Below are 16,860 nucleotides of genomic sequence, written 5' to 3'. Positions count from 1 at the left end.
CAGCAAGAAATGCCACACGGCTATGCCCTGAAGAGTGTGTGGGTGATAGATGTGTTCCAAAGACTAGATCAATGTCAATATTGCAACTCTGCTTGGGAAAAGAATGATCCCATATTTTCACAGATAATTTTTACCCGTAGTCTTCTGTGCTTGTTACGTAATGCTTGAGGTTTTGGGGAGCAACCTGGTTAGCAACATCTCAGAGACAAAAAAAAAAAAAATAATATGGTTAGGTGAGTTCATTAGAGTGACCATTTATAATGTACTCAGTTATGCAATCCATAGAGGAATACTAGAGCAGATTTCTGACTGGTAAAACGCTGTGAATTTATACGGGGGAAAAACAAAAAACAAACAGAGCCCAACAGAAAACTTCAAATAAAAGCAGGATATCCACTGGCAGGCATTCTCTGAAAGGCTCCGGGTACCTTTCCTTTTAAAATACGGGCACTAAAAACTGCGCTAAAACTGCGCAGGGTGCCCGCTGCCACCCGCAAGCTGCGCTGTCGTTTGTCGCCTGTGCCACTGGATGGCAATGCTGGATAAAGTATCGCAGCCCGCAGCGGGAGAGGAGGAGGAGGAGGAGGAGGAGGAGGAGGAGGAGGAGGAGGAGGAGGAGGAGGAGGAGGAGGAGGAGGAGGAGGAGGAGGAGGAGGAGGAGGAGGAGGAGGAGGAGGAGGAGGAGGAGGAGGAGGAGGAGGAGGAGGAGGAGGAGGAGGAGGAGGAGGAGGAGGAGGAGGAGGAGGAGGAGGAGGAAGAGGAGAGAGGAGGAGGAGGAGGAGGAGGAGGAAGAGGAGGAAGAGGAGGAAGAGGAGGAAGAGGAGGAAGAGGAGGAAGAGGAGGAAGAGGAGGAAGAGGAGGAAGAGGAGGAAGAGGAGGAAGAGGAGGAAGAGGAGGAAGAGGGAGGAGGAGGAGGAGGAGGAGGAGGAGGAGGAGGAGGAGGAGGAGGAGGGAGGAGGAGGAGGAGGAGGAGGAGGAGGAGGAAGAGGAGGAAGAGGAGGAAGAGGAGGAAGAGGAGGAAGAGGAGGAAGAGGAGGAAGAGGAGGAAGAGGAGGAAGAGGAGGAAGAGGAGGAAGAGGAGGAAGAGGAGGAAGAGGAGGAAGAGGAGGAAGAGGAGGAAGAGGAGGAAGAGGAGGAAGAGGAGGAAGAGGAGGAAGAGGAGGAAGAGGAGGAAGAGGAGGAAGAGGAGGAAGAGGAGGAAGAGGAGGAAGAGGAGGAAGAGGAGGAAGAGGAGGAAGAGGAGGAAGAGGAGGAAGAGGAGGAAAGAGGAGGAAGAGGAGAGGAGGAAGAGGAGGAAAGAGGACGGCTCGCAGCAGACGGACGGAGCACGGACAGCACAAGGCAGGAGCGGGCACTGCTGAGCAGTGGGAAAAGCGTCCCGCAGGGCCATCGCACTCGTTTTCAACCTGAAAGGAGATGCCCGGAGCACGGGGCGTGATTTCTCAGGAGCCCCGCGCCTGGAGGGCTCGAATCGCGGAAAACTGATTTCAGCTTCGGCAGGGGCTGTGGGCAGGAGTGACCGGAGTCATGAGCTGGCGCGGCTCGCTAGAAATTGCCCAGGTTTTATACTTAAAAACTGTACTTACACTTTGTAAAAAAAAAAAATGACTCTGTAAGCACGGCATGGCTGGTCTCAATGACTATTCAGTGAACTCATTTGAATGTGCATAGACAGGGCTTGCTTGAACTGCTGCATCAAAGAGAAATGCTGAAATGAGTCATTTGTGAATCACGGCTTATTTTCTGTTGTTAGCTCCTCTGGAATCCCATGGCGATCAAACAGCCTTTTACATTGTGTTAATACATGGCTACTCCATGTGTTTAGCAACAGCTCTGTTCCAATAAATTGTAGGTAGTCACCCATTACAAAGAGGAGTTTTTTTTTTTTCTGCCGCGCGTAAACCGGCTGGGACAAACTCGGAGATGAAAACATCAGCAAAATTTCGCGCTGTTCCAAACACTGTTGTCCACGCTGCTTCCATTCCAATATCATACGTGCCTTCTGTCTCCTTGCTTGCAGGGCACAGTCCAGCCAGGAGAGATTGCCTGCAAGAACTAGCGCTCCCGTCCTCCGAGAGGCTGCGAGCAGCACAGGCAAAACACTTTCAGGGCACAGGAATGAAAGGGAGGCAGGAAAAAATCATCCTCGGCAGCAGTTTAAGGTAAGGCCCTGATTTCCAAATTGGTGACTGCTCCTGTCCTACACCCTCAGCTGACTGGAGAGCTTGGACCAGACTATATGCAGCTTCAGGCTTAAATGTCTGCTTAAAATTGGAGGGAGCAGTAATACTTCCCTCATTTTTTAATGGTTTTTTTTCCCCCCTGTAACAGACTGAATCAGTCCGGCAGGTCTGCAAAAAGTTGACAAGAGTCTGAGGACGAGGGTGTGAATCCCTTAAGGCTGCTATTGTCATTGAACTCTCCATGGTGTGAAACCACAGCCTGAGGTGCTGAGCTTCTACCAAGAGCAACTGAGTCTGAGGAACCAATTCCCTTCTGCCAACTCTTTTATTGGAGTGAGTGGCTGGAGATGGAAACATCTTCAACCAGTACAGCAAGCTTCACCACAACCCGTCTGTCAGAGCCCTAAGCCCTGTCTGCTTGTGAGTTACTTAGCCATAAAGGCCCAAATACTCTCTGCCATCATATTTAGGTTTTTTTTCCTGTCACACATAATTGTAGCTCAAAGGTCCTGAATAATTGCATTCCTATTGGGGCTGATCCAGCCCCCAACAATAATCTTAATAACGTTGCTCTTAACCAGCCACATGAATCCCTTCCAATCCCCAATGCAGGCTCAGTCATGCTGTAATACAGTAGAGGGGCCCATTCACTGTGGGGTTAATTTAGTTTAAAATGCAGCCAGCCTATTTATGGGACAAATTTTTGTTCATGCTCTAAATTCTTATGTACAATCAACAGCCTGTAAACCTGGTCAAACCAACACATTAGTTGTTGGCCATTAGTGCAGGCATTTGGGGTTTACAGCCCTTAGGAGCAGTGTTTGTGCTGATCTCCCTCACAAGCGGGATATATATCCCCTATTCAGTCAATGGGCCCTGTCACAGGGGAAAAGTACAGAAACTTTTTCCTGCACTGGAAATCAATTTCCTAGGACCCCAGGAGGAGTTTGACCTCACACTCCCCCAGTAGCTTTTGTGACCAGTGCTAGCTTTGCAAAATAAAGAAGCACCACTTTTTTCTTTGTGAGGGGGGAGCAGAAAATTGAGACAAGCAAAAGAATATCACACCACTAGTTGTATTGCCAGGAGGAGGATTCCCAGGAACGCAAGGAAAGGCTTTTACTCTTGGGAAGGCTCTACATAAGGACTGGACTGTTAGCAAAGCTCAGGCTCCTTAATGGGTCTAAAAGAAGATTAAGTAGCAGCCTGTTCTTAGGTTTTGAAATGCAGCCCACAAGCATGCAAGGCCATATCGGGCTTAAGGCATGCCAATATCCAGCAGGGGAATAGGCATCAAGGTAGATGACCTAAGTCCTAACATAGCACAAGTCCCCTGAATTAAGCAATGCCTTAATTTTTTCTTCAGAGCTATTTTTAGGCTGACTACCTAAATTCAGCAGTGTGCCTTACAAAAAACTTTGGTGGGGCAACTTGATACTGCACGAAGGAAGGGTGGAAATGAAAAAATAAACGAGATGGGGAAGCAGGTGGGAGAAGTCTTTTGGGATAGCTTCCCCTAGCGTGGTTGCCTTAGGGAGCAGATTTACCTCTGACAAGGGTGGCTACAGTGGAAGAGTAATAAGCGTGAAAGGAGTAATAAGCGCTCCAGGTGGGAAAGGAAGGCAGGGTAACCACCCGCCCATAAAAATAGGCAGGGTAGGCCTACATCTACATTGCCTACAGCTGGGGCCATCTGTCTAAAGGCAGGCACGGCTGTCAGGAAAGGAGGGCCTTTTCCAGGTTAGAGAGGTTGAGTGTGAAGCAGGTGATGCTGACTCTGGGGCAAGTGATAGCCTGCCCGCGTTTGCATGCCTTATTTTTTCCAGTGACACTTTGCAGAGTGTGTGTTTGTATGCTTTCTAAATAGCCCCAAATAAACACCACACCCCTCAGACATGCACATCTCTTACTTGTTTTGAAATAAGGACCCACAGCTGGAAGGCAGGAAAGGGGACAAAGACTTATGAGACTCATTTCTGCAGAGCCCATTTGTACCAGGACCTCCAACAGAGTAAATCTTGCCAGAACTCGGGCTGGCTGGATTTCCTTCCTCTATGTCCAGCTGCTTGCCACATCCCTGTACCCTTAGGCAACCCACTTCATTCCTCTGTGTCACAGTTATTTTGAAGATATGGAATAAATAATGCCAAGTACCTCACAGAAAAAAAAAAAAAAAAAAAAAAATTTACAGTTCATCTTAGGGTTTTGCTAAATTTTTGTGTCAAATTTCCTCTACCTCTGCTTTCACCTTTGAAGAAAAATTGGCTGTAGTGCAACCCTGATGCAAAGATATAGACTAGTATTTTACATGTATTACCTGTCTAGTTTGTAAATCTGACACTTTTATAGTTTAAGATGCATCAAATGCTTTTTGATTTTTGTTTTGTTTTTTTAACCTGTTGCCTTTAAGGCTCTTTCCAAACTGGACCTCAGACATACTGGGAGATAAAGGGATGTAGAAGAGCTAAAGATAAATGTCCTGACTCCAGGAAGTGGCGCTCTTCGGATAAAGTTGCCAAAGAAGGCAATTCCAGCAATCCTCCAGCATCTAAAGGAGGAAGGGTAAGGAGTGAAAGTGGCACAACTCAAATTAGAGTCAGGCCACTGGGTAGCATTATCCAGGTTGTCCCCACAGAGCTCTCCCAACTTGGAGTGCAGTGTTTCTGCTGCTAGGTTAAAGGGAGAAAAGCCTGGGGTCGTTCTTCAGCTGAATTTCCCAAAAAGAAGACACACAGGGGCGCCAAAGTCTTAGGAAAAGAAACCCAGGCTTAAGCCTTTTTCCTTTATCGCTTTTCCTTGCAGGCTCCTCAGCCGGTGCAGTCGGAGGGCTTCGCTCCGCTGCGGAGAGAGCAGCGTTAAGGGAGCAGCTCATCGGCTCAAGGCTGATTTCACTTGCAAAAGCAGCGGGGCTTCGCAATCGCTGACACTTGTGCGGTGTAAACAGGCTGGGTGGCTGCTGCTAGCTGCGTGCCTCTCCCCAGGGGAGTCCTGAGGAGGGCTGGGATGTGCCCAGCTGTGTGGAGGGGGGTCTGGTTCCCCTGCGAGCCTGGTGCATCACCTTCTCCTTCCTGCACGGCACCTGCAAGCATGGCCTCAAACTTGGTCTGGACAGACTTCCCAAGATGAATTTGGAAAAGTGCCATTGTGTCAGTATGGTAACACCACACTTCGGAGAATAAAAAGTTTGGTTGTCCGGTGTCTGACTGTTTGCGTTCCTGGGTGTGAAGATGACGGTCTAAACCTCTGTCTGGTCAGTTTGTCCCTGTGAGCTGAAGCTGGCGTGGTGGTGCCTGCAGCTGCTGGAATGGATACCAAGGTGAGAATCCCTAGGACAGCTGTCCTGTGGGTGCTCGTCAGCCATAGCCTCCAACCGCGCCCTCGTTTCCCTTTGACAGAGGGAGGAGGCTGGCGCAAGAGCTATTTCATCAGCCCCTGACTGCAATTACATTGTACATATAGCGGCTTGCTATTCCTTCAGTGGCTCTGTGGAACGATTACACCAGATCACTGGGTGCACAGCCTGCTCTTTCACTCACCTCCACAAGTTTTACTCCATAGCTGTCGGGCAGGCAGGACATTTTGGTATAAAACACCACATAAACCCAGCTGAGCCAAGCAAACTATACCCATAGCATAAGCTGCCATGAGAAAAATTAAAAAAAAAAAAAAAAAAGCCATGTTGTTCACTGTTTTGTTTTGTCTTGCTCTCTGCTGAGCGATATATCTTAGTGACAAGTTGCTGTAGCCACACAGCAATTCTTTTAATACCATAAAGTGTCGTGGGGTGTAGACATGTCCTAGGACAATGGCTAGAGTTAATGTTAAAGGCTAAATGTATTGCAGCTGCATACAAGCTGGGCTAGATTAAAGACTGGAGCTTTGGAAGTTTCTTGTTAGAAAAAAACAAAACAACAACCAACAAAAAACACTAAAGAGATTTTTTTTTTTTTTGTGCAGATTAATTTTGGTTTGGACGTCAGAGCCTCCAACAGTAATTTTCCAGTAATATGTCTTATTGTAATTATTTGACACTCTAAAATATATGCCTTGCAGACAGCAGTTCCAATGTTAGCATAGAAGTATCAAAGTAGATTTTATTAAAACTCTGCTGTGAGTAATACCAGGCTTTGTTTCCTAACATGTCTTATTAGGGTGTTTTATTCAATGCGCTGAAAATGAAATTCCACTTCCATTATATCATGTCAAGCCAGGCTGGACGCAGCACCAAAGTATCATTGGAGAAGCTGTGAGTTTCAAACATGAGTGCCCAAGTTTAGCCACCAAAGAGCAGAGTGAGGTATCAGATGGAAATGGCCTGTTTTCTGGAGTTCCCAATTGCCTGCTCCTCCTCTTCACATTGCTTTCCTGCCTATGGAACATGTTCTGATGGTTAGTTCCGTCTCTGTTCTTGGTTTCCTTTCCTTCCCTTGATCTCAAGCAAACCAGCTGCAAGACCTTGGGGAAATTCCTTATCTTCCCCTTGCATCAGTTTACTTATCTGTAAAGCAGATAAACTAATAACACTGCACTTCTCGAGGGTTTGTTGAAGCTTATTATACAGCAGTGAGTGCTGTAAGAGGGAAGTCATTACAAAAATGACAGTGTTAATATGACATGAAGGTAACATGAAGGAGCCCCATTCTGCTCCATGCAAGTCAGAGGAGCTCTGTTATTTGCTTTAGCAGAAGCAGGGATTTGGCCTATGCTTAAATGACTTGCATTTGTTTTTCTTCTTGAATGCTAATATAGAGTTAAGAGATAGCATTACAAGGAAAGCTCATTTCTGCCTATGTGTAAATATTTAGCAGCTGGATAGGCATTATTTAGCAGGGCACAGTTTCTGCTTCTCCACAGTTTTCAAGGATGTCATTCTAAGCTGCTACAGATCAGAAGATACACTGAAATTACCAGATCAAAATCCTTCCCATATAAGAGTACACATACAGAATTTATTTTACTGGGCAATTAAATGTGTAAGATAAATATCCCTGGGGGAGGAGGGTTGTTTGAGGTTTTATGGCATATCTTATTATGGGCTCAGTTTTGAAATCTTAATCCAAGCAAAACTCCCCATGTGGAGACTTAATGCTGGAGCGTAACTGTGTTTTGTACTCAGGATAGGTGCAGTTGCATCAGTGGATTTTAGGGCAAGGGGGTAGCAAAGGCAGTGAAGCTTTGCCTAGAGAAAAGCAGCCCTTCTTAGAACATTTATAATTAGCAATAACCCTTTGATAAAACAGGATGTGTTGAAGGACCTTAGGCGCCATATCCTTTTTCCTGAATTTCATCTGACAATGTTATTGATGAAAACTTGAAAATAAATGGAAAATAGAACTTATTTGTAATTATTTTGGGGTGGCATGATCAGTAAAACTGCAATCTACTGCAGCTATGAGGTTGTTGGCAAAATAGTTGGCTGTGTTTTGAATGCAAAAGCTTTTGAAGGACACGTGAGCAGTCAGAATTGCCCAGAAAATACTCCAATTTTATATCCAAGCTGCAAATGCAATTTTTTTCTTAAAACTGGGTGGGTTTTATCTGTTTAGAAAATGGAATGTACAGAAAAATGTGCAGAAAAAAGCATCCAGGTTGGAGTGAAGAAGTAATCAGATCTTGACATGCATATAGCAGATAGATTTATTTTTCTAGAGACCAAAGTGCTCGGTATCTCTAGAATTAATTTATTGTGCTTTGCAAGGGGAAAAAAAAAAATAAAAAATCTCACCATATTTGTACTTGAGACCATCCTCCCTGGGGAATCCAAAAAAAGATGATGCCCAGAGTTTTACCCTACCAATGCTTTACTCAGAGGGATAATCTTTTTTAGGAGCTTGTTTTCTGGACATGGCAATGACAGTAGCTAGCCCGTAAGGGCCTAGGCTGAGGAAGGGATGTGGTGAAGCAGAATGTACAGGTTACCTTTCCCTACGAGGTCTGGAGCATGGGAATTTGCACCATGTGGTCGCTCATGCAAACACCGGCCAGTCGTCGGCAGCTGGATTGCACTGGCACCGCAGAGTGCGCTCAGTATTTACTCCTGATTACTTGCCGGTTTTGCTTGTTTGGTTGGTTTAGTGTAGTTAGTTTAGCAAATAAATATTAAAGGAGCAGGTGAGACCCACGTGCTCCTTGGAAAAAAACTTCACTTTTTCTCCCCCCCCCCCCCAAAAAAAAGTTTACATCTCGCCTTCCAAAAATTGCACTCAAACACCTCTCCCACGCCGTCATTTGGCAGCGAAAAGAGTTACTATTTGTACGCATTTATAAGTATTTATTCGCTGATTTGCAAAATGACCAGCCTCCTGACAGCACGCTGAGGATTCACAGAGCGGGCCGGGAGCCAAGGGGGTCTCGTTAGGGGTGTGGGGTGTGAGAGGGAATGGCAGAGACGCGAGGAAAGGTACCACAGTGCCGCAACTCAGGGACACAGCATCCTCATCCTTCTCCTCCTGCTCCTCTGCAGGGGCTGCGCGGGGGCGACGGCTCCGCGCCTTGTCCAAGCGGGACATCCCGCATCCCCCTTCCAAGAGTGTCCCAGAGCAAAGTCGCGACGCGGGGAGCCGCGGGAGGAAGGACAGGAAAGGGACACTCGGTTTCGTGAGGTCCCGGGAGAAGCTGAAGCGACCTGTTGCGCTCGGCGAGCTTCCCTCCTGTGGGAAACGGGCTTGAAAAAAAACCCGAACTCTGCTAGAGTGAATAGCTGGGAGACAGCACAGTGGACAAGGCGCTCACAGGTGGGCGCATACGGATTTCTCCTCTTACCCTTTCTTTTCTCTCCTTTGCAACTTCCCAAGTCGCCTATCGGAAGGGCTCTCCCGGATCCACTGGCCGCAGGGTTGAGACTGCTCTGCTCGGGGACCCCACAGCAGGGCATAAAAACAAGACACAAACCCCAAAATCAACAGAGGAAAAACCTCTCCTCTAACATCCGAGAGACAGCACCTCCCCTTCTCCTGCACGGGCCTCCCAAAAGTAATTGAATCGTGTTGGACCGCAAAGTGCGAGCGAAAAAGGGCGGAGAGTATTTGTATTCTTCTTCTTTTCTTTTTCTTTTTTTTTTTTTTTTTTCTTTGTTTAGTAGGGTTTGCGGTGTTTGGAGTGTTTGTATGTCCTGCCGCTTTTTGCCTCCTTCTTTCTGCTCTCGTCTTCGCTATAAGGAGAACCCGGGAAGACACCCCGGGCCCCCAGTGAAGGCAGCGCTCATCCCCGGGACAGCTTCTCCGCAGCCTCGTAAAGCCGAGGCGGACCCACACCAACCTGAACCTCTCTTTTTTCCCTGGGAAAATTCCGACGCCCGCAGTTCAGGCGGGGCAGAGGACGGGGCGGGGGTGCTCCCTCCGGAGCCCACCCCGCTGCCGGCCGCAGCCACGCGTCCCCCGCCGAGCATCTGTCCATCTGTCCGGCCCTGGGGCCGCCTGAGCTGCGAGCGGCCCCAAGGGCGCAGACCGGCCGCTGCCAAAAATTACTTTAGAGAAAAAAAAAAGAAAAGAAAAAAAAAAAAAAAAAGAAAAAAGGAGAAAAACTATTTATGTGTCAGTGAGCCGGCGGAAATCAGCCGCGTTGAGTTTCTCCCCAGCCGGGCGGCACTGAGGCAGGGAGAACTGAAAAGCCACAGTGAGAAGAATAACCAAGCCTAAACTCCCCGCAGAGAATCAGGAGCCGGGTTTATCTAAACGGTCTTGCGGTTCGCCCTGGGGGCCGGCAGAACAGGCAGGAGGGAGGAGGAAAGACCCGTCCGGCACCTGAGAGCCGGGCTGTGGGGACACTCAGGGGTGGGGTCGGTAACAGACCGGCTGGGGAACCTCGACGCCGGGAAGGCGAATGACCCCCAAGACCGTCTCTTCCCCACTTTCTCGTTGGGAAGAGATCCGTGGCCGGGTTTTCAGCCATAAGAAAGCTGCCGGTGTAGGGAAAGGGATGCGGGTAGGGCTTTGCCCGTGTGCTCCCCGCGTTGTGACACACGGGGAGGGACCCGGCGCGCCCATCGGAAATAATTCAGGGGGCACAGAGCTCCGCGATGACTCCCTCAGAGCCACCTGCCAAAATCCCTACCGAGCTGTGACCCAGACGGTGTGACACAGAGGAGAGAGGACACGTCTTTGCACCAGAAGACAGTTTTGTCTGAGGAGAGAAGGTGCCTCAGCTTCCCTTTGCACAAGGAGGAGGCAGGGCGAGACGGAGCTGGCACTTCAGGGATGACAGCAGCTCAGGGCGCGGCGATTTCAGTCCCCTACACGGGCCGGGTGTGCCCTTAAGGCTGCGAGGGAAAGGCGCCCTCTAAACGCCCGGGCCAGGGAAGCCGAATTCACCCCCAAAGCGCGGTCACCAAATGCCCCAGGGAGGGGAAAAGGAGCGCCCCACAACCCCGGGCTCTGCTGCGCGCCCAGCCCATGCCCTCTGGCCCTAGGCTAAAAAAAAGAGCACGGATGAGCCCGATGCGAGCCAGGGCTGCCCATAGCCCCGAAAGCTCGGCTCACACCCCACGGGCCAGCCCCGTTTCGGCCGCCTCGCTGCCAAGCGCCGCGGGGCAAAGCCGGGCTGTGGGAGCCTGAGAGCGGGGATTTAACCCTTTGTGGGGAGCGCTGGAGCTAGGCACAAGGGAAACATCCTGCCGGGAGAGGTGCGGCACCCAAGTTTACTGGGAACGTTTCGCGGAAGACCAACTTGAAATCAAACTAATTCCCCACCCCTCTCCGCAAAATAGTAATAAAAGCTGGCATTTTACGTTACGGGGCCAAAATTGCCTCCTCCCTTCCCCCCCAGAGAGGGCTCGAGGGGGTAGGACGAGCAGCAAGCGGGGAAAGGAGAGGCGGCAGGCTTCCAGAGCCCGAAATCTCTGTACATCTTCCCCATCCCTTTCCCGTTTTGCACGGAGCCGTCTTCTCTCCGCGTCGCCCCGAGCAGGAGGCTCCCCAGGACTGAGGGGGGTGGGAAAGGGGCAGGGCTGTGTAATTAAATTCCGGTGCCCGGTTAATTGCTGTAATTTGACGCTAACTGTACACCGCGGGCCGGCGCTGGGAGCGGCGGTGCGGAGCGCACCTCGCACGGCCCATTGAGCGCGCCCCGCCCCGCTCTCCGCAAAGGGTGCCCGGTGTCCGCCAAGGGTGCCCGGTGTCCGCCGAGCCCGGCTCGCTGGGATGGTGGATGAGAAGAGAAGCCCCGCAGGAGCCGGCGATTGGAATGCCCGCGGCCCTGCCTTTCCCCCGGGATCTCATGGCTGCGGGTGCCAGTTCTTGCTTCCCTCTTCCCGCCTGCCTAGAGACAGGGCAGGAACTCCCTTCTATAAGGTCCTTTTATCCAAGCCCTTGTGGTGGGGCGAGGGGGTGCGATCCTCTTCCTTCTACTGGAGCCTGCGGTCAGCCCAGGACCCAACCCAACCCAGCCTCACTGGTGGGTGACAATGCCCCCCACATCCGGGAAGCTTCAAACTGTCCCGTGCCTGGGACACGATGCCCCGTTCACCCGTCTCTGAGATGTGAAAGGGCTTGCTGTGCAACTGCGAAGTGGAAATTATTTGCACCCCTCCCCACAATCCTGTAGTTCGAGTACTGCTTCTCCCCACGCCCCCAGTGCCCTGCCCCTAGAAATGAGGCAGGGTCCGCTCTTCCTCACTTTTTTGGGGTGTGAAATCGGGGCTGTGCGACACACTGGCGAACTTCCAGGGCACTTGAATCCCCGAGGGGAAAAAAAAGCCAACAAAACGTGGGCGGGGACAAGGGGTACGGACATGGAGAGGCCCAAGGGCCACAGGCTGTCGCAGGCCAGCTTCCCCCGGGGGAACGCAGCATCCCTCATCCCAGGCCGCTCCAGCCCGGCGGGACAGATCCCCGGCCGCTGCCGCCCGCCCCGTCTTGGCCCCCATAGCAGGGGCTGGAAAGACTCTGTGCACTGGGGGGGGATGTCTTTGTTTCTCCCTGGACACCCCTGGCAATTTGCAGTAGTTCCGTCACCCATCTGGGCAAGTTCAGCCCTCCTGGTGCTTTGCCTTTCTGGGCTACTGGTATTATTATTATTATTATTATTATTATTATTATTATTATTATTATTATTATTATTATTATTATTATTATGATGTCCATGTAGTCCCTGACAGCTTGCCCCTAGGCAACCTTCCACCGGCACCCTGGGGGAAGGTGAAGCCTGGGGGGCTCGCCCGCCCCCAGCCCGGCCGCGGGCGGGCAGAGCTGCCCTCTGCTCGCGGCCGGGAGCACCGGGACGCTCACCCGGCCGGGGAGCGCCGGGACGCGACAGCACGGCGGAGCGGGCAGGGCTCCGAGCGGCTGCAGGGCGGCCGGGCCACGCTGGGGAGCCCCCCGGGGGTGCCGGCCGGCGGTCCCCCGGGCGCGGTGGCGGGGGCAGCGCGCAGGCAGCGCGGAGGCAGCGCGCAGGCGCGGGCAGGGAGCAGCCAGCTCTTTATGGCCAGGTGAGAGAGTCCCGGCTCAGGTAAGGGGAGGATTTACCCACAGGCGTCCCAGGCGAGTGGCTTGCCCTCGCAGTCCATGACCAGCAGGGACCTGGGGACTCGGAGCCCGCAGCCAGGATGTCTATCCTTGCCAAGATGGGGGACTGGCAGGTAAGGTGACCCTCCGCCCTGGGGGGCTTTATTGTTATTTTGGGACGGGAGGCAGGGCCGGAGCGAGAAAGGTGACGGGCCCGGAGGGAACTGGGGGCAAGCCTGACGCTGGGGTTGGGTGTTTTGCGGCTCTCGGTGTTGGGGCTGCCCGCGGCCACTCGCGAGGCCCGACTGCAACAGGTAGAGAGCGGCGGACTGGAGTAGAGAGGGGCTCGGGCTGTGCTCCGCCGCCGCCGCGGGTGGCGCGACCCCGGCAGTGAGGGCCGGCCGAGGGCGGCGTGTGCCCGCCCGCTGTCCCTGTGCCCGGGGCTGGCGGCCGCCGGCCGGGGAGCCCTGGGGCTGCCCACGGGACCCCACGCGGGGCAGGGCCCGCAGGCTCCGGCGTGACCCACCGCGCACCGGGGACTGAAACCTCCTTACGAGTTCCCACCCTGCCTGTCCCACGGCAAAGTGACGCTGCCGGCTCCCACCGGCAGTAGACGCGCCGGGGGCGCCCGTGGAAAGCACTCCCGCGGGATGAGCCGAAGGGAAAAGCAGAACCCACCAGCGAAAGAGGCCAGGCGGGGAACACGCGGCCCGCCAGGCTCTCGGCCGGCCCCACGGGAGAGACTGCACGCGTGGAGTTACGGAGGCTCAGCAACCCGCAGCCACTTGGAAAAGCCCGGAGCGCCCTGATGCCCATCGGCTCGGGCCGGATGACCGCAGTTTGCCGGCTGATGAAAGGGAAGATGCACCGTCCTGTTCAAGCACACGGGGTTTTCTTAGAGAAAATGGCTTTTTAAAAATTTATTTCTTCCCCAGGACAGTCCAGTTACAGATGGGAGCCTAGTTTCTTTTTCTGCTCACAACTTTTCGAATCTCTCGACCAAGTCTTTCCTTAGACTACCTTTTTTTTATTATTATTTCTTTAGGGTAGAAGCAAGTCGTCTAAAAAAAAAAAAGTGGGGGAACAAAATAAGTAAACAAAAATAATTTCAAGTATTTTTACATCTGCTAACATCTTTTTATCAGACCGCTGCGAAAAAGCCATCAAAAGAAGGTTTTCTTTTCTTTCACTGAAATCAATTCTTGCGCAATCGTGTTTACGGGTTATCTGCCTTGAAATCTATTCCCGATTTTCCTTACACCCCGGCCTCCCTTGCCGCTTCTCCCCGGAGCTGCGGGGCCCCCCTGGCCGGAGCGGACCCGCCTCCCGCTGCCCCGTGTGGATCTCTCGGGGAAAACCTCCCCCTCCCCTCGCACCCCTGCGCTCCTCCGGCCCGGGCCTGGCGAGAGAAGGCAAAAGGGATCCAGGCCCTTGGCCCACGGCGGTCCCGAGCAGCCGCAGGTGGGAGGCTGTCCCGGGTGGGCTTTCCCGGCCGCCCCGGTTCAGACAGGACGGCGCTAAGGGGCGATGGGCCCCTTCGTCAACCCCCTTCCCTCCTCTTTTTCTCATCTCCAGCAACCCCCTCCCCCGGGGCATTAACTAGGCTTAATCTGCCAGATCCATTTGAACCTCAATGGGAGTAAAAACAACAATTTACTCTCCTGCCAGTGGCAGACAAAAGCTCTGGTGAAAAAGAGCATCGGGGGTGGGAGTATGGTGGAGGAGGGGTGAAGGGGAAAGAAAAAAAAAAAAAAAAAAAAAATCTGTTTAGGGGACATGGATGTTTGTGTGTGACGGAGCAGTCCCGGGAGCCCGGAGGCTTTGCCACCCTTCCCGGCGTGGCGACACGTGGGCCGGGCTCCCGAGGGCCCACTGCGGTCCCCGTCCCAGTGCAGGGGCCATTCGCTCCTAGAGGCAATAAATTTTCCTCCGACGTCGAGGGCGGGGGGGGAAGGGTGGCCCCGGGAGGGTCTTCCAGGCCGACAAGGCAGGTTTTGCCGTCGGCAAAAGGAAGTTTGGGTGAGCAGCAGGGCAGCCAGGTGCACAGGCAGCCGTGGGGATGCCCGGCTCCTGGTGACGCCTGGGGACACGGCTAGCGTGGCGAGCTGCGCCAGGCCAGACACGCCAGCCCCACGGAGAGGGGAATGCCTCGCACCCCGGTGAAACGAGGGATCACCCAGAGAGGGGAAAAAAAACCCAACAAAATAAACCCCCCCAAAAACCAAAACCAACAAAAAGATACAAGAAAAAAAAAACACCAAAAAAAAAAATCAAAAACCCAAACCCACAAACACCGGAAAAACGAAGCCTTTCGGTGGATAGATGGATCAAGGATGGGCACCCGGAGAAATAAAAGAGAAGAAGGGTGGAGAAGCAGCCCCCCAGGAGGGCAGCCTGAGCGCTCTCTTAGCGGCACATTGTTAAGCAAACGAAGCGCTCCACCTAAGAAAGTACCCAAGTTTTATTGTGGTCATTGTTTTGTCCTTTTGCTCAAGTGCTTGCAAAAGACTTTTTGGCTCCTGCTACAGTTAATTTACCGCTCGCCCACTTCTGTTTGGGAGATAATGTTGGATTTGGGGTGGTGTTTTTTTGAAGCCAAATAGCCAACAGAGCCGAGAAGAAAAAATAATAGCTTGCGAAGGAAAGAAGCTTTTGAAATAGCCACAAAAAGACCAAAAGCAGAGGGCAAGAGAAGCCTCCGCAGACAATAACCTTGTTCGAGCAGGACTCGAGTCTCGTTTCTCCTCGCTTTGCTTCCTTTAACCTCCGTGGAAAAAAAAAAAAAAAAAAAAAAAAATCCCATGGGGTGGCTTCATGGCTAGCCCCAAACTTTCTGCAGATCGGACGGTAGCCTCTTTGATTTCGCTGGCCACTTTCCTCCCCGCTGGCAGGCAGAGGCACAGAGGCTAGCAGCGGCCCGCAGGCAGGCAGGCAGGGCAGGGCCCACTGCCCCCCCGCGCCGGGGCTCGGCAGGTCCAGGAAAGCTTTTTTTTTTTTGGCATTAATTTATTATTTTTATTTTTTTTTTCCCTTGCTCGTGGGTCCCTTCTACCTGTGTCCATGGCTGCAGGTTGTTGTGCTGGCGAGCAATTGGGCTGTTGTTGATATGCTAATGAGGCGATTAGACTGTGGGTAAAGAGCTGGAAAAGGGAAAAGTTTCCACCATTAGAGGGAGATCTCCGAGCGCGGACGGGAGCGCTGCCGAGCCTCCGCCAGCCGCGCTCCCCACGCCGCCCGGCACCGCCACCGTAGGGAGAGGCAAGGCAGGGAGAACCAAATCCTCTCTCTCTCGCCAATCCATGAAAATGCTTTGGAAACTGACGGATAATATCAAGTATGAGGAATGTGAGGTAAGCGCTTCCCCCGGGCCCGGGCAGAGCCCCGGCCCCGCAGATGCAAGCGGGAGCCTTCAGCATCCCTCCGTCTCTCAATTTCGTTTAGGAAAACTTCTGCTCCGTCGTCAGGCTTCCTTGCGGTCCTGCAGCCGGAGAGGGGCTGGGGTCCATCCCCAGGAACTTCGGGGCTTGTGGAAACACGGCTTTGTCGGAAGTGTATGAGGAAAGGCAAACGGGATCCAGAAGCAGCCTGGTCTATAGGTAGATCCTCCGTAGATAAGGCTCTTGTAGGATGCTACACTCATCCATATGGATGGATGGATGGATAGGCGGCTGGCTGAATGAATGGACAGATGAATGAATGAGAGGGCCAAGAGACAAAGGGAAGAGAATTATTCTTGCACTCTAGGTACCCGAGGCATCCAAATAAATCGGCTCAGGACCGGCGCTTAAATTCAGCTTTTTCGATATGTCTGCGGGTTCATTTTCCCGAGCTGCACAAATTTACAGGGGTCAGCTGCCTAACTGAAATCACGGGTTTTGGAGCAGTGTTCCCCCAGCCTCCTAATTTTCAGGGCCGCATTCCCACGGGTTTGAGACATAGTAATTTAACCGCTTGGGGAAAAAAAAAAAAATCCACCTCATTCGGTTTTGGAGCCGTTCAGCACAGATTGTGTGCGCGCATCTCTCTCTGTGTCTGTATGTGCATCCATATTTTTAGAAAGAGGCGATTGTCTTTTAATCTGACAAAAAGGAGAAGAAGAGGAAAAAGAAGAGCGATGCCCAGGACCCATGCCTAGTCTCAAACCAACGAATACTATTGTCACCCGTTTCGTAAAAGTTGCCTGTGCAGTGCGTTCAAACCGCGCAATAAAAGACTCTACTTTGCAAGTGAACGCTGTT

The 16,860-nt window shown here is 52.1% G+C and overlaps 1 protein-coding gene and 1 long non-coding RNA gene across 2 annotated transcripts in view; both read left to right on the top strand.

Moving 5' to 3' along the window:
* Positions 1 to 4,023, top strand: part of LOC147655716 (uncharacterized) — a 34,905-nt gene extending 30,882 nt beyond the window's left edge. Inside the window, exons 2-3 of the mRNA XM_086901882.1 lie at positions 2,021 to 2,162; positions 2,332 to 4,023. Coding sequence (XP_086758008.1) covers positions 2,021 to 2,162; positions 2,332 to 2,376 — 187 coding nt within the window. The 3' untranslated portion in view covers positions 2,377 to 4,023. The remainder of the gene's footprint in view (positions 1 to 2,020; positions 2,163 to 2,331) is intronic.
* Positions 4,024 to 4,174: 151 nt separating this feature from the next.
* LOC111923808 (uncharacterized) lies at positions 4,175 to 5,746 on the top strand. The gene is made up of 2 exons (XR_002861310.2): positions 4,175 to 4,745; positions 4,986 to 5,746. It is a non-coding gene; the product is annotated as an uncharacterized LOC111923808 (long non-coding RNA).
* The last annotated feature ends 11,114 nt before the right edge of the window (positions 5,747 to 16,860 follow it).

The sequence above is a fragment of the Cyanistes caeruleus genome, chromosome 1 (assembly GCF_971803275.1).
Source record: "Cyanistes caeruleus chromosome 1, bCyaCae1.hap1.1, whole genome shotgun sequence".
Taxonomy (NCBI): Eukaryota; Metazoa; Chordata; class Aves; order Passeriformes; family Paridae; genus Cyanistes; species Cyanistes caeruleus.
This window is presented reverse-complemented; position numbering and strand designations above follow the sequence as displayed.